Source organism: Dicentrarchus labrax, unplaced genomic scaffold, assembly GCF_905237075.1.
Source record: "Dicentrarchus labrax unplaced genomic scaffold, dlabrax2021, whole genome shotgun sequence".
Taxonomy (NCBI): Eukaryota; Metazoa; Chordata; class Actinopteri; family Moronidae; genus Dicentrarchus; species Dicentrarchus labrax.
Genome location: NW_026136714.1, coordinates 3,918,326 through 3,939,967, shown reverse-complemented (window position 1 = coordinate 3,939,967; position 21,642 = coordinate 3,918,326). Strand labels below are relative to the sequence as shown.

General features: G+C 39.0%; 2 protein-coding genes across 2 annotated transcripts; both read right to left on the bottom strand.

Moving 5' to 3' along the window:
• Positions 1 to 827: 827 nt before the first annotated feature.
• LOC127375638 (glycerol-3-phosphate acyltransferase 4) lies at positions 828 to 14,690 on the bottom strand. The gene is made up of 13 exons (XM_051421735.1): positions 14,536 to 14,690; positions 13,185 to 13,847; positions 10,820 to 10,889; positions 10,435 to 10,735; positions 7,630 to 7,704; positions 7,418 to 7,507; positions 4,776 to 4,869; positions 4,511 to 4,626; positions 4,327 to 4,382; positions 4,121 to 4,206; positions 3,865 to 3,993; positions 3,362 to 3,441; positions 828 to 2,274 (listed from the first exon to the last, which is right to left on the bottom strand). Exons 2-13 carry the CDS (start codon positions 13,350 to 13,352, stop codon positions 2,166 to 2,168), a joined length of 1,374 nt encoding a protein of 457 aa, XP_051277695.1. The 5' UTR covers positions 13,353 to 13,847; positions 14,536 to 14,690; the 3' UTR covers positions 828 to 2,165.
• Positions 14,691 to 17,185: 2,495 nt separating this feature from the next.
• On the bottom strand, positions 17,186 to 20,922 carry polr3d (polymerase (RNA) III (DNA directed) polypeptide D). The gene is made up of 9 exons (XM_051421738.1): positions 20,764 to 20,922; positions 19,738 to 19,919; positions 19,562 to 19,605; positions 19,323 to 19,477; positions 19,085 to 19,209; positions 18,838 to 18,994; positions 17,970 to 18,217; positions 17,733 to 17,888; positions 17,186 to 17,590 (listed from the first exon to the last, which is right to left on the bottom strand). The coding sequence occupies exons 2-9, from the start codon at positions 19,897 to 19,899 to the stop codon at positions 17,474 to 17,476; spliced, it is 1,164 nt and encodes a 387-aa protein (XP_051277698.1). The 5' UTR covers positions 19,900 to 19,919; positions 20,764 to 20,922; the 3' UTR covers positions 17,186 to 17,473.
• Positions 20,923 to 21,642: the final 720 nt, after the last annotated feature.

Genomic DNA, 21,642 nt, shown 5'->3' with positions numbered 1-21,642 from the left:
AGCAAATAAAGAAATGCTTTTATTTTGAGAAGTATTTGCCAGTAAAAGAAAAAAAGAACTCTTAAATGAGATACTTGGGCTGAAATGGAAGTGGCAAACACTCTGAATAAGATTTAATATTAGCTGGATTTACAGTGCATGCCAAATATTTAACATTGGGACGCAATTTGTATCTATTTAGACCACCTTTATCATTTGAGGTCAGTTGCCTGGTTGTAGGTCTTTTGCAGTCTTAAAAAAAAACCTAACTTTTGCCAAGAGTGTGTAGGATTTTAGTGGCATCTAGCGGTGTGGTTGCAGATGGTAACACCCTCACTTCACCCTCCCCTTCCGAGTGTGAAGGAGAAACTGCAGCAGCAACAGAAAATGCGAACGGCCCTGTCTAGAGCCAGTGTTTGGTTTGTCTCTTCTGGGCTACTGTAAAAGCATGGCGGCCTCCATGGAAGGCGACCTGTGATGTCTGCGGATACAAAAGGCTCATTCTAAGGTAACGAAAAATTCCTATATTCAGGTGATTGTACACTGCCAATAGATCCTCCTAAAAGTTACACACTGGACCTTTAAAGGCAACAGTAAACTGCATATGCATAGAAATACACATACATATATATATATATGTATGTGTATGTGTGTGTGTGTGTGTGTGTGTGTATTGAAGACAGAAATGTCCTTCAAATACTCAAAAGTTACTCTAAAATGTTAAATCTCAGCATTCACCTTAAGCCATTTTATGGGGCTTATAGTTTCATCAGTTTCTTTGAGAACAAGTTTAAACCCCAGAAAAATCGACAGTTAAGAAGCACAGAAAAAAGGCTTGAAGTCAGATGTAGTCACATTCTTGAACATTTATTTTGATGAACAGATTTGACAGTCTAAACGACTATCCCTGATAACAGCAAATTAGATGGATGAGAGCCTCAGGGAGAAACCCCCTGAAAGCTGCACACCATGTTCCTCAACTCCAGCCTAACGGAGAGTCCAAACTACAGCTGCACTCTGTCTCTCCTTTAAACCTCCCTGAAGAGGCTGCCAAGTAGGAGAAAGTTCGTTGATGAAGTGGGGGGGGGGGATAAAGACAATAAATTTGAGAGTTTACTTAAAATAAATTAGGCAAGATGGTCACCGCTCAAGGAGGAAGGCAATGAAAACATGATGCCTGTTAGGAGGTGTATTAGTATGAACATGTATCAGCTAATTGTCATTATAACTATGTTTTAGTCAGGTGACCAGTTGTGATGGTCGTTATCTTACATCACTACCTGTGCCATAGGGCCTTAATGCTAAAAGCATCCCAAATAAATTCTTAATGAATGGACTATAAAACCCTTTTACTCCAGTTATGCTGCATTATTAGCTGGAACATTAGTATATGCCTCAATCCATAAACCTCCATCAGACTAACTGGGTGCACAATTTCCACTTCATAATGTGAGGATTTACACATTCCGTGGAAAAACACAGAAACGGACAACATAACGAGAGCTCATCTGCAATGTAATTCCTATAGTGACCACATGTGTTGATACAAGTCTTAATGTAAAACACAAAGCTTAAAATACAAGAATTTTTTTCTCTTGGAAAAAGCCCATAAAAATATCTGAAATGTAACAAAATCTGGCACTGTGCCATAAATCACGGGCACAAGAGCCAGTCATGCAAAACCCAAACTCAGGTTTCAGCTTTAAAACAAACTAGTTTTCTTTTTTTTTTAAATCTACAGTAACTCTACATCCCAGGTTTGTAACTTTCCCACAGCGTGATACAAACATGACAGTTAAATGAAAATTAAAAAGTTAAAACTATCCAACAAAGACAGGAACTCAATGATAGATAATAATACAAGTTTTCCCTCAAAAGACTGCCACCAAGGAAGACAATGCTCCTGTACTGTGTGCACCTTACTTTCATTATAATGCAAGCAAGGCTTCAGTCGAGCTTTTCCAACAAAAGGGCAGCAGACTCAGAATGACCCGTTACAGCGATGCAAACTGAACATGCCAAGCTGAGGCAGTGACCAAGGAAGCCAAATGGAGTACTGTTGACATCAGAGAGGGAATTTTCCAGTCCAGGAGCTCCAGTAGGGAGGAAGAGAGCCCTGCTGACTGCTTATTTAGTCAGAGGCGCCCTAGTGGGTCTCTGAGCCAGTCCACGTCTACACAGGTCCTTCAGGAGCGACTCCGGTCCTCTTGGGTGCCCACCAGCATTTTACTGTACAGTTTCTGCTGCTCTTCTTTAAAGGTATCTTTTACCTTTCCTCGTTTCAGCCCTCCGTCCCTACAAAGGAGTTAAAAATTAAGTACTGATGGAGTGGACGATTATGCTGTTCAACCATGTTCTATTGCTGATTAGGTTTCACCCAAAGCAGTGAAATGCAGAATAAATACACTGCATCACAAATGTGCCGTTTACACTACAACAGACTTGATATGCAGTAGTTACACTGAGCTGACCAGAAAAATAGAAACCCCAGAACACTTTTTTTTGAAAATATTTTACTTTACACTAACTAAAGTGTTTATTTCTTTACATTTACAAAATTGTAGGCCACATTAAATTAATCTCAAACTGCAGTTGGTGGGGTTACACCAAACAGCACAGGCCTCTTTGCATCATTTCTGACTTCTTACTGCAAAAGTACAGGTGTAACTGATAATGTTAATGATGGGGCTGATTGATTTAGGTGCCAGTAAGCCAACATGCAAAACAGCAGGGCCATGAAAGCAGCACACTAAATATGATATCTATGACATTGTAAGCTTTTTTTATTGACCACATGTCAGTGATGGGTCCATATTAGAATATTGGACTGAATTAAAGTATAATAAAGTTTAAATTATTATTTGTGATAGCAGATATTAGCTGTGCCTGTAGTACCATATAATCTGGTAAAGAAAGGTAATGACATTAAGTTGCACCACTGTGCTCAAACTCTGTATAGTAAACAAATCTGGTCTATTTCTTGCATTTAGCAGCTGTGTGTATGGGAGTCTATAATAACAGGAACAGTAAGGGATTGACCTTTTTCATAACAGGGATTTTAACATGCCATGACAGGAAAAGCACCAGTGGAACCAATAACATTACCGATGGCTCTGTTGTATTAAGAGGCCGAATAAGCCACTGGAGTGAGTGAGTGTACATGATAGATTTTATATTTTTATAGAGCCTGGAACTGACTACAGTTGTTATTAATGTTATTTATTACACCTGTGCTATTCCCTCATGCTATGTCAAAAAAATCTGCTGTGAAATAACCATGACAGCAGTCTAGTATGAATGGCCACCCATGTGTTGAGGGTTTATTATCCCTTGCCAGTCATAAGGTTTTGTATGTGAGAGCGGTAGAAACCATTGAGCTTACCACAGGAGGTCCACTAGTCCACCTTGCCTGGCTATGGCTGCCTTTACACGGTTGGCAAACTGTACAGCATCCTCACCCTCCTGTTGGAGGAAATTGATATACACACAATATAACGCAGGCAAACAAGTGGTCATAACAAATAATTAACAGCTTAGCTATTATGGCTATAAAAGCTTTACACCCAACCAAAGTGGTATGACTTCATGGATGTACAGAGAGGGGAGCAGAAAAGAGAAGCTCTGTGGTGAAATAAAAGTTAATGTTTTTCTTTAACTTGTTTTACATTTAGGGAGTTTATTAAAGCTATTAGAACTTTTTACTTAGATAGTGAACTCATTGCTCACCTCCCATCTGAAACTACTAGTGCTGAGGGGGGGTCGGGGGCGCTGCCGCACACACACAGTGGCAGGTTGAAAAATCTTAACATATCGGCCAACCCTTTGTTGAATTCAACAAAACCATTATCTCTACTATTGATTGTTTAATTCAAAGAAAAAACTCACCTCTCTAGACATGGGAGGAAGGTACCACACACTGCAAACGATGGCCCAGCTGCTCATCATACGTAACAGGTAGTTGACCATTCCAAACTTGCTGCTATTCCAGAAGGCGTCCCCAAATCGGGGATCATACTGTGAAGATCAAACACTAGAATGACTAATCAATACCTGTATTATTTTGAACAAACTGTTGATTAAAAAAAAAAGTTTTAAAATGATTGAAATGTGAATTACAAAAAAAAAAAAAAGACACTCTCACCTTAATGGCCACAGGGTAGACTGTGGCACCAATCTCAAAACTTCCCTTCTTAAACATCATAACTGATGTGTTGTTGATGCAGGTACCTGGGGATTTAGAGTAAAAATAAATGTAGGCTTATGGGGCTTAAAAAAACTAAAAAACTAGAGAACTATAGTGCGGTTATGAAGTCTTCCTATCTGCACCAGATCCCTGAACAAGCTCACCTTCTGGGAAAATGAGGATGGGTAGTTTAGTTTTATCTTCTATGTGGTCACTCAATCTGCAAAACAAGAAGTATTAAGATTATAACAAAAAACAACATTTTTAGACTTTAGACCACAAAAAACAGCTACATTTTTTCAAGTTACACAAACATTGTAGGGGAAAAAACAAAGGTTGAAATACTACCTTTTGGCCACTAGATGTCTGTCTTTCACTTCTGAGCGTTCAAACCAGACATGTGGACAGGCCTTGACCATGGATCTCTGAATGACCCCGATCAGGCCACCATGAATTTGACCAACCTGACACAAACAAACATATAACAAACAAAAAATAAGCAACAAATCTATTTTTGGGAGACCAGCAGTTTTAACAGTCAAGCAGCTACCAAGGACAAAGTGACCGGTGTCAATGTTTTTAGTAACTTCCTGGTTGGCAGCGGTATAGTTACCATAGCATAGCAGCCATCACTAGCCAAGATGATGACATCAATGGGCGAGGTGTGGTTGGCGACACAGATCCCCCCATTCTTGGGTTTATTCTCACTGAGAAAATGGAGATAGGAAGACTGTTAATCTATGCATCATTGAGGCACTTCCCAGAGGATTTATTATCAGGAAATGAAATCATGTTGAGTGTGGTAGCGAGTGTCAAAATACACTTATTGATGCACACTATGACAGTGAGCAGGTCAACCAGAAGTTAAAGCCAGTCTTCATAGAATTTTGGATACCATTTGGGCCAGTGTCTCATTTGAAGAAACAAAGCAACCCTATGGTGGATCTGTTAAAGCTTCGACCCCCAGTGCACGCAGGGCCTGAATATACCGAGTCTGCATTCCAAAGATAGAGTTGCAATCTTAAATAGAGTGGGAGCGCAACACTTCCTATGTCACTTGTGTATTTTTAGCCCCAGACTAGAGAGGAATATGTGTTACAACAAGCCATGCCTAGATGGCAGACATTCAGCAAGACAAGTAATGTTCCAGCTCTTTGTCTCACCTGTGAGTATCTGTATCAGTTAATACCCCCCCCCAGTGAATTAAAAGATAGAAATGATCCCACTTAAGTACGTCATTACTAAAATTACTTCCCTAACTCTAATTTAACACAGTATTGACATAATCTTAAGATTTTGTTGGGGGGGGGGATTGTACTCGGGCCACTGTGGTAAGGACTCAGCCTTTGTACATGGGGCACACACTCTACTAGGTGAGCTACCATGACAAGTAAAATCTTAATATTCACCTAAATAGAAATTATTTACATTAAAAAATATGAATCTTCCACACTCTCAAAGTCAGATGGCCTTTTCAACAGTTACATTTTAATTTCAGCCAATCCTGCACTACAGAAAACTACACCAGCTGTCATAAAGTGCAGCTGAGGAGCAAATACACAAAGCATGAACTTCCTCCTCCACATCCTGTTGTATGCGCCACCCTCTCTATAAAACCTGTCAATAGTTTCATGTTCCTCTTAGATTCTTACTCTGCCAATTTTAAATACAGTGTCCTCTTCATCCTCACTACCAACATCCACTTGCATCGTATTACCCAATTTTAGATCAATTCAGGACAGTGAAACTTTTGCTTGCAAGATAGCTGTGTGAATTCAGCAGCTCCAATCACGGTTTAAGAGACTACTTAAGTTTGATTGAGCATGCTTTGGCTTTATGTATGAGAAAGCATGATTGACTCGGGTTTTGTGCTTCTCATAGGTTCATATACCTGCTGCGATGAATATGAATGTAGACAATCTAGCATCAGGCACCCTCCCTTCCATACTTGCTCTCACATTTCAACTGTTCAACTGGTAACACACCCTTGTTTCTGTTCTCTAAAGATAACTCATCTGTCATTACGTAATCTCACACAGATCCCTCTCCTGTCATGGCAAGAGGTCTGCAGCAGATCATGTTTGAGAAAGAAGAAGAATGGGACCAATGTGAACAAGAGGAGCAGCATTTGTTTTTTTAGATTATATCCCTCTGGATTCACACCTATGATAACTTTAAATAAAAAATTTAATTGTTATTATCTTCTGCTTAATGTCATGGCATTTGGAAAGCTATAAACGTGTTATCTCTTGAAATGTCTGTTACCTTGTGTAAAAATATGTACCCATGACCTGTGACTATCTTTTTGTTTGCCAAATGTAGTTACTTCCTACTTCAGTGATATAAATAAATCCATATGACACTGCTAAACTGACTTTTTAGGTACAGGTTTAAACCATGTGCTAGAGATGCTACTGCATGTGATTAATTATTTAGTAAAGTAAAAAATAATAATAATAATAAAAAAAAAAAGCACACAACACATCAATCAATATTTCCGAATTGAAATAGGTTGTCAAGACTCAGTTTACAAAAGCACAAAATAAATTGAGAAACTGAGCAAGAAGTTGAGAAACAGCATGGAAACACAGCCGTGTTAAAAACAGAAAAGCAATGAACCAGCAGCAGCACCTCTCATGCTAACCAATATGAAAACAGCTAGTGGGGATGATAAGGAGCTTACACTCTAAACAACAAGTCAATTGCAATTTGTCAGGCAAAATGCCTACTGGGGAAACAGTAATGCAGCCTTAAGATTAGGAACTGAGCAAAAAAAAAAATGGGTCTATTTAAAACTTTAAAGTTTGTAAAAAAAACAAAAAACAAAACTATTTTCAGTAATGACAGGCTTTCCTTACAAATATACAGGATTTATATTTTTCAGAATTAGGCTAGTATATAATAACTACTGTATGGGTTACTGAAACCGGTCTTTCATCAATGATTGTTGTTTTGCTTCAATTATTTCTTTCATCACCACGAGTCATGTTCATCTGACGTAGACTGAATTAAATATTCCGTGACTGACTCGACCAGAGTGTCCTTATCTATCTTTCTGCAATTTCCCAGCTTGGGATCAATATAGTATATCTATCTATCTATCTTATCTATCCTTACCACTTTACCAGGAAGTTTACTGTTGCTGTGTGAAAACTTAACTGCCTATGAAGAGTCAAAAACTGCTTGGAATGGGTTCATGCCCAATGAAAGTTACATAACTTATAGAGGTGTGGCATAACAGTGTAGGTCCTTTACCTGTCATGGTAGGTTATAATGGCAGTCAGCGCTCTGACACATATTCTGTAGCACATCAAATGGACTTTCTCACTCAGAAAGTTTTTTATCCTGCAAGAAGGAGAATACAACAGAGTGATTTACTTATAATATAAGTGTCAAGTTGGCACATCCAGGTATCGGAGCTGATATCTTCAATAAATGAAAACAGACGAGCTTGTCATCAGTCTTACCTTCCATTCGGCAGCAGCCCGACAACAGACGTGAGGACCACAAGGAGGCCTACACCAGTGAAGGCAAGGGTTACCCTGGTGGAGAGGCAGACAGACAGTTTACACATAATCCTCCGACAGAGAATCTTACAACAAAGCACTTATGGAAACCACAGAAAGGAAGGATTCCATGTTTGGTTTAACAAATTCAATTATTTTTTACTGGTATTTAAATTCAAGGTACACACCAAGTCTGTACTACAAGCTTTCACTGAGAAGAGTAACCACTCAGATAACACATGAATGTCATAAGTAAGGCCATCCAGGGGAACAGGGTTCTTATTAATTAAAAATATCCCTGTTTCCTCTACCCCCCACTGTCAGTGATAACAGACTCCAGACCTGCAGGAGGGCATATTAGGCAATATTTAAGACGACTTAATCTGGATGAACCACTCATCCAGGGTTGGAGAAGGTGCTGATTAAATTGGAGGAGGATTAGACGAACAGAGAGGTGAAGGTTTCATGCAAGTGAGTGAGTCGCGGCAATATTCAACCGGACAAGTACTGAATGAGAGAATCTATTAGCTGGATGGGAAGCTAGAATGATGTCTGTCTGTGTACTTGCGGTGGCCTGATTTGTCTCCCCACTGGCAGTTGGAAATGAGCCAACCAGGCTTAGTACTGAGTCACTGTCCCTGTCCCTCTCTAAGCTGACCCTGAATGAGGATCTCCCTCTCTAACTCACTGTACGCGCCAACATTTAATGTTACTTCTGTGTTCTGGAGCAGCCTCAAAACCCCATGCAGTGTGCCCACATTTAATTATTAATTCTTTAATAAGGCTGTCTGCTGTCTCTTTAGGTGTCAGGCTCATGTTATTACACAGCATGCCTTAAAGTTCATTAACTTCGACAAAGGATATTTTAATACCTTCTTAAACACAAATATAATTTGGAATGTTCCCATTAAGTTCTTTTTGTTGTTGCCCCGATCTGGTCATAGTCATTTAATATTGAGTACGTGCCAATACCGAGTCCCGATCCAACGCTTGTCTTAAGAGTTTCTCTCTCCAGTGTTGGTGGCTTCGGTGCAGCCTTTGCCTGTTTTACCCGAATGAACTGTATTCTGTTGAGTGTTTATTTTCCTCGTGTGTACACCTTATGCATGCATTACATCAATAAAATACTCTTCTGGGTAATCTGGCCTTCTTAACAGGGCTTTGGTTGCACTTGTAGTGGTGTGGTGAGTATGGTTGTGTCGGTTCTATCTACTGCTGTTTGCCTCTCCTCCGGGAGTGTGAAGGAGAGATCAATAGACGGCAGAGTTGGAGAGCTGAAGACGGCTGTGCTTGTTATGTTACTGTGCATGAAAGCTTCACAAGTAAAAACAGCTGTGTGTATTTAAAAATGCCTTGATCGGCTCGGATACTGATCTCTGGACATCCCTAATAACAATAGAAATTAAGCACAATTTCATAATCCTCCGAACCCCTGGGCATCCTGGACTACACACCATGCTCATTTGGCACATTTTCCACTTCAGCTGTGACCCCTCAAATAGAGTGACACCACCTCACCGGGTGGATTTGTATTTGATGAGAGAGCTACTTGCCAGTGTAAACATTTTGTAACATTGAGTAAATATACCAACCACGGTATTAACCAACTTAACACTTTGACTTTTTGACTTAAGAAAACTTGGATGAAAATGAATGCTGTACAAATATTCTCTTATTTCATCAATTTTAGACTGTTACGACAGCTACCCTTGTTCTACTATATTTCTACACTGTGCTCAGATAATAAAACACTTGGTTTGATGCTGAAGTTTAGTGTACGCCTACTTTTCCCCCCACACAGACAAAAAAATCAGGAATCAATAAAGAATTGGACAGATAAGCAGAATCGATAATAGCACTGGTATCAATAAAATCTTATAAGTTCCCATCCTTATACTAGTTTCAGTGTCAAAGTCAAATTTTATTATGTTATTCTGGTGGTCATTTGTGCACTGACCCACTTTTACCTTTGTAAGGTTTACAATGCACTTGTAGTTGAGTATTTTCAGTGTGGTTGTGGTTGTTTTTGTATTTGTTTTGTATAAGTAATGGACTTGACCTTCCCACCTTTGGTTAGCACACCCTCAGCCTAACTGCACCTGTTACTGGTCGAGACCTAAGGGTTGTCCCGTGGGTAACCTGGGTGGGTTTGTTGTGGGAAGTGGTGCGTGAAGGGTAGCTAGTTAGCCACAAAGTGTGTCGATAAATTCATGTTGGTAGTATGGTTACTGAGAGGCTGTGTGTTGTGTTTACTGCCACAGGAGAAACATAAAACATCCCGGTTTATGTAAAGTTACAGCGTCTTTTTGTACTCTGACTGTTGGAAGCGAGCTCGCTAGTTACGTAGTTGGCAAACTAACTTTACAAGACAGGCTGAAGTCAAACTAAACTAAAACTGCAGGTCTCCCAAACACATTTTGGAGCTGCAGAGCTGGAAGCTGCAGGTAGGATATCATATGGATTAGATGGCTGATCATGTCTAACTAGCTGCTAACTAGCTAGCTGTCAGAGTCCAAACTAACTTGGCTGTAAAGAGTAGAAGACAGCACAGTAACATAATGCAAACACAACACACAGCCTTTCAGTAATTATACTGCAACCTGAGCTTGCAGTATGGGGATAAAACTTGCAGGCCACAGGGGGCTACCTACCTGGAATATCTGGTGGCCCCAGAGATAAATACCTGTGGCCATCGGGCTAATGTCGAACCCTGCAGGGTGTTCAGTTCTCAACAGCGTATTCTTCTATTACAGGTAAAGCTAGTACCTGAGAGGCAGCAGGAAGCCGTAGCGGATCAGCAGGCCCAGCCCCCATAGGACGGTCAGCCTCAGGCTGATGTAGTGGAAGTTGTTGTTGCTGCGGGTCAGCAGGTTCCAGGACTCCAACTCCTCAGCAGAGAACCGCTTGGTCACCTCATCATCCATGATGCTCTCCACTCCTCGCCGAGCAAAATAGAAGATGTCAGACATCTCGAACTCAGGGGCTGAGTCCAGGTCTCTGTTGCTGCCGCTCCGCCGGATCTCCTTGATCTCCTCCTCCAAAGAGGTGGGCTCCTTGGCAATGATAGCTGGAGCAGTCCACAGAGACAGAACATCAGCAATAACAAATATAAATACTGAACATGCTGGAAAACACACTGAGCACATCTTACCATTTGAGTAGGGTTTGTACAAGGGGTGATTCTTTTCTTTTGCTCCTCTCTCTATCCTAAGTGTGGCCCACTGCAAAGAAGGAACGAAAGGTGCATTCAAATTTAAATACAGCGTGTTCATGTTACTTCACTAAATAATTAAGCAATAACATAGATGTGCTCATGTTGTTTATCGTGAGTGTGGAACACACCCCCATAAAACATTTATCCCTGACGACATGCAAAATGTTCCTGTAGCAACCAGCTACCACTATTTGCAAACGGCTGTAAACCTAATTGTGAAACTCACTCAACAGAGCAAGTTCTCTTTATTATGATCAGTCACAAGTGCTTTGTTGTTTTCTACTGGTAATCTCTCTAGTCTGAGTGTGGATGTTGAGGATGTAAACAGCGTGGGTGCAGAACTTTAGCAAAGTTGAGGAAACAAGATGGGACACTCGCGGCTTATCTGTGACCGACACTTTGTTATAAGAAACTAACATTATAATGCCCACTTCTCCCTCTTCAGTATGTAGAATTTTATGTGCACTCTGCATTCTGAGACAACAACAAGCAGGTTGTGTCGGGAGTGAAGCAGGAAAAGGACACAGTGTTCTAGCTGGACGACAAGCAGGAAAGATCAGTAAATTACTGTTTTGCTTTGCCAACGGTCTCAGACTACAGCACACCCTAGGTTTGTGTGCATCAATCAATGATAGGGAATAAACTGGTAGGTTAACAGAGCTGATTGTAAGTATACTCAGACACGGTCATGGTAGGCACACATGTTAATGTACACCAGAAACACTAGAGTTAGGAGCAGTTGCAAAAACTTTGAGGAATGTTGAGGGATACAGTGATGTTGCCTGCAGCTCATGCTGGAAAAAAAAACCCCATACACCTCTAAATCAAGAGATTTACATATTTCTACTTTACATTAACACAGAGCACAGAGCAAATTAAAACCCGTTTTGTCTGAAACCCGTTTTGCCTCTGACAATCATGACAGCCAACTTAAAAATACAGACATTTTCCCAACTTTCTAAAAAGCAGACTATTTGAAGACTGAAGATCTTTAGCCTACGGCAGTGACGTCCACTTGATTGATCTCTGCTAGTCACCATTACTCAAACAGAAAAGGGCACACTTATTAGTAGCCTATCTAGCATTCCTTTCGCTTTTATTTTACAGCTACCTTTAAATCGTGTCAGGACAAGTTGTGTTACTCAGTGTATTAAAATGCAGCTGCAGCTGACAGTAAGGATTCCTTGTGTGGAGAGAGGAGGAGCACAGAGAGCTGCTCCTTATACTAAGAGAACAGGGACAAACTAGAGTGGGTCCATCATGCCAGCATGTGGCTCCAGAGCTGCATGTGGAAGAGGTTTCTTACTTGTTTATCCCCTATAAAGTATTACAGGCGTGGGATTACAGCACTAATATCTTACACTTAAGTTAGCAGGAACCAGTGATTGACACACTGATGGGTCTAACACAAACTATCTTTAAGCAACTAGTTGCAAAAGTAAAAATGCCACTGTAGCTTTTGAAATCAAACTAATGAACGCCCACGATGAACGTTCAATTATTTAATCCAACAAGCCTGAAATGGAGACCTGTGCAAGCAATCAGACGCATGCAAATAGTGCAAACCATGAAGCATCTCTTCAGCATTGCACAGTCCATACTGTCCATCTGTCCTTTGATCTATTCTTTAAATCTACTGGTTGCTACTGGAACCATGAGCTGAAAACATCTCTCAGGTCTCCCACTGGTCCATTTATTTCTGGCGCAGGATCTGCTCTCAGGGGTACATGCTGGAAAGTGATGACAGCTTTACTAGTGAAGATACACCAGAGATAGCAGAAGGAGGGAAACTGGATAACTGTGTCTGGAGTCAAATAGGGCGGAGGAGAGCATTAAATGGTTATATACTGACATCTTGAAGTAGCCAAAATGAGAGGGAAAACTGCAAATCAGTAAGAAATAGTCCTGCTGGAGCCACGTCACAGACGACAGTTAGTGACAAGGTTACATAACAAGAGACGAGCAGCTATGTGGCTGTGATGTTAATCTGTATCAGCCAGTGAATACAATGGCCACTGGCTGGATGCTAAAAACAAGCATAAAGCCTGCACCTGACCAATGCCCTGAGAAGTATATATTATATTTTACATAACTGCTTTACAGTGGGAAATAATTTATTGTGTTGATTGAAAGGGAGGGAAAAGCAAATACAGGTGACTATAGTTCAATAAGAGGGTGTTTATGTGGTGCATCTGAGCACACCTTCAGACATACCTCTATGTTGTGTGTATATACAGTGTTTGCACTCCATCCTCAACACAGAAGTAATCACTCATGATTGACACATCGTCTTAGCTCCTACCTCAAAGATCTTTAACAAGGTTTTCATGTAAAGACGCCGGATGCCAAAGGACACTCCAAAGATGGCAGGCACGATAATGAAGACCAGCAGCAGGGTGAACCACACGGTGAAGGAGATGCCCAGCAGGATACACACCAAGTTGTCAAAAGGGTTGAAGAATAGCTCCATCTTGAAAGTCCGGAGGGTTGGAGAACTGTGTTAAATAGTTGAACTCAGCGGGCAAGAGCGGATGGAAAAGGAGGTACGGCTCTCCACCTCCTGGCCCAAAGTGGCCCTTATCTTTTGTCAGAAAAAGGCCGTCATCAAGGTGACTTATGGGACGGCGCTTCTCCTTGCACTGAACAGAGAATAAATACAAGTACAAGTGACCATCTTGACGTTGCCCCCTTGGGCAATATCGGTGAATTTCATTATTTCTTCAATCTGGGGGTTCAGAAACTTCGTTGAATTCAATTCCAGGAAAAAAAAGGAAGGTACAGCTGCGTTGAAATGATGACAGGTCCTTGCTTGCAGATGTCCTTTGTTATTTGAGCAAAAGCCTCCCCGCTGGTGAAAGAGATGTAAACAATGAAACAAGTGGGCACAGCAGGTGGTTCCCTTGTCTAAGGGGGGGGGGGAAATCCAAAGGGAGAGAGGGTGGTGGCTCTGCAGCTTCAGTGTGTCCTGCAAAAGATACACAAACAGTGAGGATGAAGCCAGGTCACAATAACACCGAGCTGGGTACATGCAGTGTGAATGTAATAACGCAGGAAACCGGTGACGACAAAGTGAATGCTCGCATACGAAAACAAAACAACAACAAACAAAAAAAAAGCTGTGATAGCCACACTGACCATGCATCCCTTATCAATATCAATACAGGAGCCACATAAGTTAACAGGCTAACGTTAGAGGCCCTCCTCCTTCACCCCTCCAGCGGCTCTGATGATGCAGCAGGACGGCTAACAAGAGGCTCCATCCCCCCCCCCACCACCACCACTAATACACCACACTTCATCACAGTTACTCTCCCTTTACTAGCAACCTCCCCCCCCCTTTTTTTATATACACAAAATGGCCAATTAATCCCACGCTAGCTGCAGGTCGTGATGCTCCTCTAACGTTAACGGTGTTAAACACAAACAGATAGCCTCCGTTGAGCTAACCCGTTATGCTACATTTGGTTAGCTCCTCTCCGCTCAGCCCGGCTGTTAACGTGAAACGCTGAGCACAACCTTTCTTTCTTTCTTTTCTTTCTTTTTCTTTCTGAGCCCTCGGGTTCATTGCGTGAAACTTAATATCTCACAAAGGCTTGTTATGACATCCACGCAACAGTTCTCAACACGCATGTTTAAGTTTTAATTAACGTTACCTTCAGTGGCGTTATGGTCCCGGTCCGCCCGGTACAGTAAGAGGGCTCCACTGGTCAATCAGCAGTCTTTTGTCTGTAGCCAAACTCCACCCGGCGGACAACATGGGCAGACAACGGGAGACTCGACGGTACAGGCGACGTACTCTGGAAACGGCCTGCCCCCTCAGCTGGACGCACATAGCACAGCCAGGTGCTGCGGTGACACCTGGTGGTCAACACAAGACACTGCAGTCTCATGTGTTCGGTGTAGTTACACACAGTGACCGCTAGTGGCGCTGTAGAGCAATGTTTTTTTTTTTTTTTTTTAACAAGCGCACAGGTTGTGGAGAAAACGTGCTTAGAGTACAAGATGAGAGAAAATAGGAGGGTTTATGAGAATAATAACATATGGAAGCATAAATAAGAAACCAAATAAACCATGAAAATAATTTAAAGTCATATTTCTCCATTGTACAACAGTGAATATGAGAATGATCATATTAATCATGTGATAGGTGAATTTAAATTGACCACACGAAATAAAATGTCATTAACCTTAAATGATAGCCAGTTCTTAAAAAAAAAAAAAAAAAAAAAAAAAAAAAAAAAAAAAAAAATATTAAAAATTAAATTTTTTTTTTTTTAATTTTTTATATTTTTTTTATATTTTTTTATATATTTTTAATTATAATTAAATAATATATTATATATAAATAAATAATTTATTATTTTTTTTTTTTATTTTTTTTAGATTTAATTTAAATTTTTTTTTAAAATTAAAAATAATAATTTTTTAATTATTAAAAAATAAAAAAATTAAAAAAAAAAAAATAAAATAATTAATTTAATTTAAAAATAATAATTTAATTTTAAATATAAATTAATTTTTATTTTTTATATTATTAATTATTTTTTATTTATTAAATTTTTATTAATTTTTATATTTTATTTTTTTTTTTATAAATTTATTTTTATTTATTTTTTTTTATTTTTTTATTTTTTTTTTATTTTTTAATTTTTTTTTTTTTTTTTTTATTAAAAAAAAAAAAAAAAAAATTTTAAAAATTATATTTTTTTTTTTAATTTTTTTTTTTTTTTATTTTTTTTTTAATTAAATTTTTTTTTTTTTTTTTTTTTTTTTTTTTTTTTTTTTTTTTTTTAATTTTTTTTTTTTTTTAAAAAAATATTAAAATTAATATATTTTAATTTATATTAAATTTGGATTTATTATTTAAAAAATATATTTATGGGTAAAAAATTATTTATTATTAATTAAAAATAAATTTTAAATAAAAAATAAAAATTTTTAATTAATAAAAAAAAAAAATTATTTATTAATAAAAATTATTTTTTTTTTAAAAAAAAAAAATTTTTTCTATTAAGAAAAAAATTTTTTATAATAAGAAAATAATTTTTTTTATTTTTAAATATTTTTTTTTTTTTTTTTTTTTTTTTTTTCCCTTTTGGGGGTCGGTATGTTCTTTATATCTGACCAAAATCTTTTGGACACAGGAAACTAGAAAAACATGTGCTCTAATGTTTTGTTTGCCATGTTACAAATACAAGGGACGTTTTTTTTTTTATTATTAATTCAGCAACTGGGTAAACCTTTTATATTTATTATTTTGAAATTAGTTATTTGGCTTTATTTAATAAATTCAGAATGTGCTTTTTCCATGAAACACAAAGTTTGCGCATCAGGAACATAACCCTGGTTAGGGTTAAATTACTAGGCCTCATGTAAGAATCAATATATAAAAACACAGTTTCTGTAAGTTTTGTTTGAATCCATGATTTGTTCTTATTTTGTTAGTGGCCACCTATTCCAGGGATTCACCAGTGTTTTCTCATGTTTGCTCTTCTGTTAGGTAGTAGGAGTGGCCGAGAGCACTCTTACTCCAAGATAAGAACAGAACATCTAGTTTTCACAATCCATAAATTTGTCCAACGCAAAGAGACATGGGTTTTAAATTAAAAGAACATAAAAAAGTCATGAATATCCTATAATCTGATTAAATTATGTTTGAGTGAAATTGGTGTAATTGTAGTGATTGGATAATTACATTTGTGGTCTACAGAAATACTATTGCTCTATTGATTCCTATTAAACTATAAAAGCTCTTGGATACAATACTGAGTAATACTTTAATGTACTGAGCTACTTGGTGTGTTTATTTTTCTATTTGTATTTTCATACTATGTCTACTTTTTTGGTGTTATCTCTCCAATTCTTGGCCATGTAGTATTTGCACACTGCACACCACCTGTCCTTATATATGTGTGTTACTGGGCATTATTAATAGAAAACAGCCACAGGCCTCCAGTTTAAGGTCAAGTGGGACTCATCATTCAGTACACCTGGGTAAGAACAGATTTGATGGTTGAGCACATTTCGTGCATCTGGAGTTGCCTTCTCTTATATTTTCTCTCAGCAGAAAATAAAGAGAAAGAACAAACACATTTAGACACTTACTACCTTGTTGGATTTGTCAAATCAAATCCTTCAGTCACCACAAACAAAAAGTCTTTCACCTCCATTGTGTTTGTGAGGCAGAAATCTAAAACCTCAGCAAATAAAACCAAGAGGGTATCTGCATAGCCACTGGAAGTTTTTTTTATAGTAACATGGGCGAACCAACCACTTAAAGCATTTGACACCAACATACTGAAATAACAAAAACTTTTTTTTATTCACACATTTACATCCATGTACAGTCTTGTCAAGTTAATTTCAACAGTACTGAAATTTGGCACACCATTCAACCTTTGAACCTCTGAAGTAATATGCCTATTCCACAAGAAGAAAATAAATTCGTATTTATATATAGTGTATTTCAATATGTTATTATAGCCACTCCGAGAACACAAAAGCGCCATCAACGGCCATCGTCAGCTTCCAGGGTACATGGCCAGTCCATAGTAAACATCACAACACACACGCAAGTGCATTCATACGTCATCAAGCACTGCTCTCCAGCAGAGCCTCGAAGTCTGGGGAGCAAACCATTTTGTGTTTGACGTTTCCCAATACAGATAAGTCTCCCGTTCTTCCCTCCGTACCAATAGAGACCAGCTCCTGAGAAAACAGAGGGTGGGGAAGAAATGTTAATAATTCGGATTCTATGATAAAATACTGAACAGCAGCCTGTGGAGAGACACTGTTAGCTCCACTACAGAGATACAGGTACAGTATGGAGACAAATATAATACTTTCATACCTGTAGGAAAGAGCACGAGGTTCCTAGAGACACATCAAGTGTCACATGTCCCAGTATGAGCTGTACCTTGCCAGACTTCCTCACCAGCATCTTTCCTACAAGACCCTCCCGCAGGTCTTTCAGATTGCAGCAGTTGTCTTCAGCTTCTTCCTCCTGCTTTAAATTAAAGCTACCGTCAACACAAACGTAACCTCAATATCGTCGTGTATTCGCCATGTAGACAACAACTAGATCTACCTGAGACTCTGTTTTCAGCAGCACAGACTGCCCGTCCTCTGACTGCACCTCTGTTTTCACCGGCCGGTGCTCTTGGGTGGGGGGCTGGCCGGGCAGCGAGTCGGGCAGCTGCATGAAGAACAGCTCCTCCCCTTTGCTCAGACTCCATTTATGCAGCAGGTCGGGCAGAACCTCGGGCTCAGGGAGAGGAGGAGGCTTGAAGGCTACTTCCGACTGCTTTATTTCGGTTTCCTCCGGCTCCTGTTTCACTGAGGAGAAGATAGTGTGTTTTTGTTTTTTTTTTTTAAAGAGCAGCAACATCAGGGTTCCCACTCTTTTTGAGAAGTCATTTTCCAGGACTTTTTCTTGACAATACAAGACAGCACAGTGGTCAGCATTTATGGGACACTCCACGTTAGCTTAGTTTGACTAAAGTTTTCTTTTAACTGTAACATTCATTCAGACAGAGCCCATAAATACAGTCCAAAGTAGAATTTATTTTATTTTGGAAAAAAAATGTCACCTATTAGCCTATTAAAGGAAGAAGTAGAATGTGTAAGTATTGCACAATTATCAACCACAACAATAAATGTAAATGAGTGAGGGGCTAAAATACAATTAAAATGTTCTATGGCAACATAGTATAATAGTATAATTCCCAGGACATCTGGTCATTTTAATCAATTTCTAGGTGTTTCCATGACTGGAAAACTAGTCTCTTAATTTCCACATTTTCCAGGACATGTGGGAACCCTGAACATGGTTGTCATTTATTTCCTGCTACCATAAAGAATGGAAACACAAGCTGCTGACTTGGACTTTTTTTAGTTGTATCTTAAAAAAGGAAAATGAAACAAGTGGAATCAACATGCCAAAAGTCTGCAGGTACCTTCAACTGTGGATTCCATGGGTTCACCATCCTCCACTTTTTCAATTTTAACAGCAGTGGTAGTAAATTCCTCCTTGAACCCCCATCCTGATACAGCGAGGGGAAGCTGGACCGGGCAGCTCCTCTGCTCACTCCTCAGGAAGGGATCGTCTATAAACTGAATACAATAAGAAAGGAAAGTTAAATGAATATAAAATGTAAAATAAAAAACTTATTAATAAAGATGTCTGACAACTGTGGGACTTGCATTGTCTCTCTCCAGACTGCGCAGAATCTCTTTGGTCTCTTCCTCCGTCTCTCGCTTCTCCTTTTTAATATTGATGATGGGTGAGGGTCCCACGCTCGGAGCATCTCTCTCATTTTCATAGCCAGCTGTGTGTGAGACAGGGATTCACTTAGATCAAGATCATTTATGAATGTGTGGTGTAGTAATTACACTGGTTGAAAAAAAAGAAAAAGCTGTGGTTATTCAAATGTAGTCCTACTTCTTTTTTTCATCATCATCTCCGCGGGCCCCTGTTCAAAGATAGAGTGGGACTGGATGACCTCAGGGCGACCTCGGCCCCTGCCTCTATCTCTGGGACCTCGACCTCGATCTCCATCCCTCCTCTCTCTCCTCTGCCCGCCGTCAACTTTTGTTCTGTTGCGACAGACAAAATGATTAGTCCAAAAAAAAATTGGTTTTCTCTGACATATTTTTAGTTTTAAGGTTAAATGAACTTACTCCTCTTTGGCTTTTCGCCCAATGATGTTGGGTGTAAACGTTTTCTAAAAAATAAAACACAAAAATAGTAATTAAGTATGGGAACAATTACAAAATCAGCCAATAATTAAGTGAGTGAAATAATAGAGTTGGTTGTGCATTTGATTTTCTGTACATCTCTGTAAATGTGACATTACCTTCTTCACTCCCCCCAGGGTGAGGTCTCTAGATCGCATTGACGGGAGACGGCCGGGAGAGATGGCGGACGATGGTCGGCGGCCCATCAGCATCCCCGCACTGCTTCCTCCAGGGGTCGGCACACGTTGACCACTGGGGTCCCCTGAGCCCGAATCTGCCATCCTAAACTGGAGACCTTGTACTAGGGGTGCAAGAAAAAATATTGTTTTGTGATATAATCTCGATCGTGATCAATAGAAATGCAGATCTCATTACTTATTTACATTTAAACAAAACTGAAATATATCAGCTTGTTTACAGTATCACAATTAAAACACAATACACTGCCCTACCTTGTATGTGTGTGTCAACCACTAATGTTTGCAACGTGACTGCTTTAGACAGTGGATATATAGACAGCATGAAAAAAATACACAGTTCTTCTGCAGATAAGTTAATAAATAAAGATTATTCATCGCCTTTGAAATTATTGATGTCTTCTCTGGGCAGCTAATAAAGTATTTATACAGTGACTGATTATTATACAGCAGTTATTTCCCTGCATGGAATTGATAAAAGTTTATCCCAACACAGTTTAACTTGAGTAACCTACAAGTCCTGGCACTTTAATCTGTTCGGGTAATCCAAAATATGTATATTTTTTGTGCAGTATTTATTAAGTATAACATCCTAAATAACACTTGTTTTTGTCTCAGAGGTTTACAGAACCACAGCAGAGGATGTCACATCCTTTTAACAGTTCAGGACACAATGAGGATTTACTGAAAATACCTTTAAAACATCATTTTGATGACCTGTAGTAAAACAGTGTCCTCCTGAATGAAGGCATCCTTTATTCCCATAAAAAAATGGGCCTCTGCTCTGACAACACAGCAACGCTTGTTATTTGTTCACTGACATTAAATGATTTTTTAATCAACAACAAAAACAAAAAAAATAAAATCAGCAACACGTGGCCAAATTCAAAGACGAATAAAAGGACACAGTCCGACTTTATGACACACTGTGCCTCTCCACACACTCACGTTATGATTCCTCTGATGTCCTAAATGGATGCTGACTCCGAACCTGGAAGAGAAGAGGCATTACAAGTTGTTTTTGTGCTAGTGCTGTTTCTGACACTGCAGGACTGGCGGCGCCATGACACTTCCGCACTGTCGTCGTCCTTCTGACTTCACGTGGGTCACACCTGCGCAGAAAGACATGCGCATGTTCATCGTTAACCGGCTCGATAATTGGTATAATGAACTTGCCTGTGGGTCATTTTGTTGTTTTCTGGATTATTTGTGTCTGTATATTACGTGTTAATAATAAAACAACAATAACGACTTGTAGCAGAAACTTGTATGCGTAATGCATCTGGGACAGTTTGTCCTTATGGGATCGTGTGAGCCTTTATGTCCTCTGGGGTCAGTGTGCACAGTGCAATGGATTCACACAATGCAGCGAGGCTAGGCTGATGCACACCACTCTCTATTAGATGAGTGATACCTCAAGCATGAGTTATATGTGCAGAGTTTATATACTGGGCTAATATAATGTGGATGCAATACAGTGCCAATTGATATTAACATACAGTACAATAACAATATACATGTTGCCATGTTAACAGTGTCATATTACATGTAAATGAGTTACATCATCAGGATACAAACTGTAATCCATTACAGTTGTCTTGTAGAATACATGGTTTTAAATTCTTATTATATTTGTTGTTGAGGTGATTCAAAAGTAACAGAAAGTAGTCAAATGATGTTAATATTGTGATACTTTGGATTAAGTTACTGGCTACAATTTTCAACAGGTAATTAGTAATTGTATTGGATTACATTTTTTAAAGTAACCCTCCCAACCCGACATATATATATGTGTAAAGAACACAATGCAATAGTCTTCCAATTTGA

Excerpts from the sequence above, each read along its gene's own strand:
- LOC127375638 (XM_051421735.1), bottom strand. The coding sequence starts at position 13,352 with ATGGAGCTATTCTTCAACCCTTTTGACAACTTGGTGTGTATCCTGCTG. Across the intron at positions 3,442-3,864 it reads TTCCTCCCATGTCTAGAGAG|GAGGGTGAGGATGCTGTACA; the intron begins GTGAGTTTTTTC and ends TTCCTCCAACAG. Across the intron at positions 2,275-3,361 it reads GGACTAGTGGACCTCCTGTG|GGACGGAGGGCTGAAACGAG; the intron begins GTAAGCTCAATG and ends ACTCCTTTGTAG.
- polr3d (XM_051421738.1), bottom strand. The coding sequence starts at position 19,899 with ATGGCAGATTCGGGCTCAGGGGACCCCAGTGGTCAACGTGTGCCGACC. Across the intron at positions 19,606-19,737 it reads CCCTGGGGGGAGTGAAGAAG|AAAACGTTTACACCCAACAT; the intron begins GTAATGTCACAT and ends TTTATTTTTTAG. Across the intron at positions 18,218-18,837 it reads CATGGAATCCACAGTTGAAG|TGAAACAGGAGCCGGAGGAA; the intron begins GTACCTGCAGAC and ends TCTTCTCCTCAG.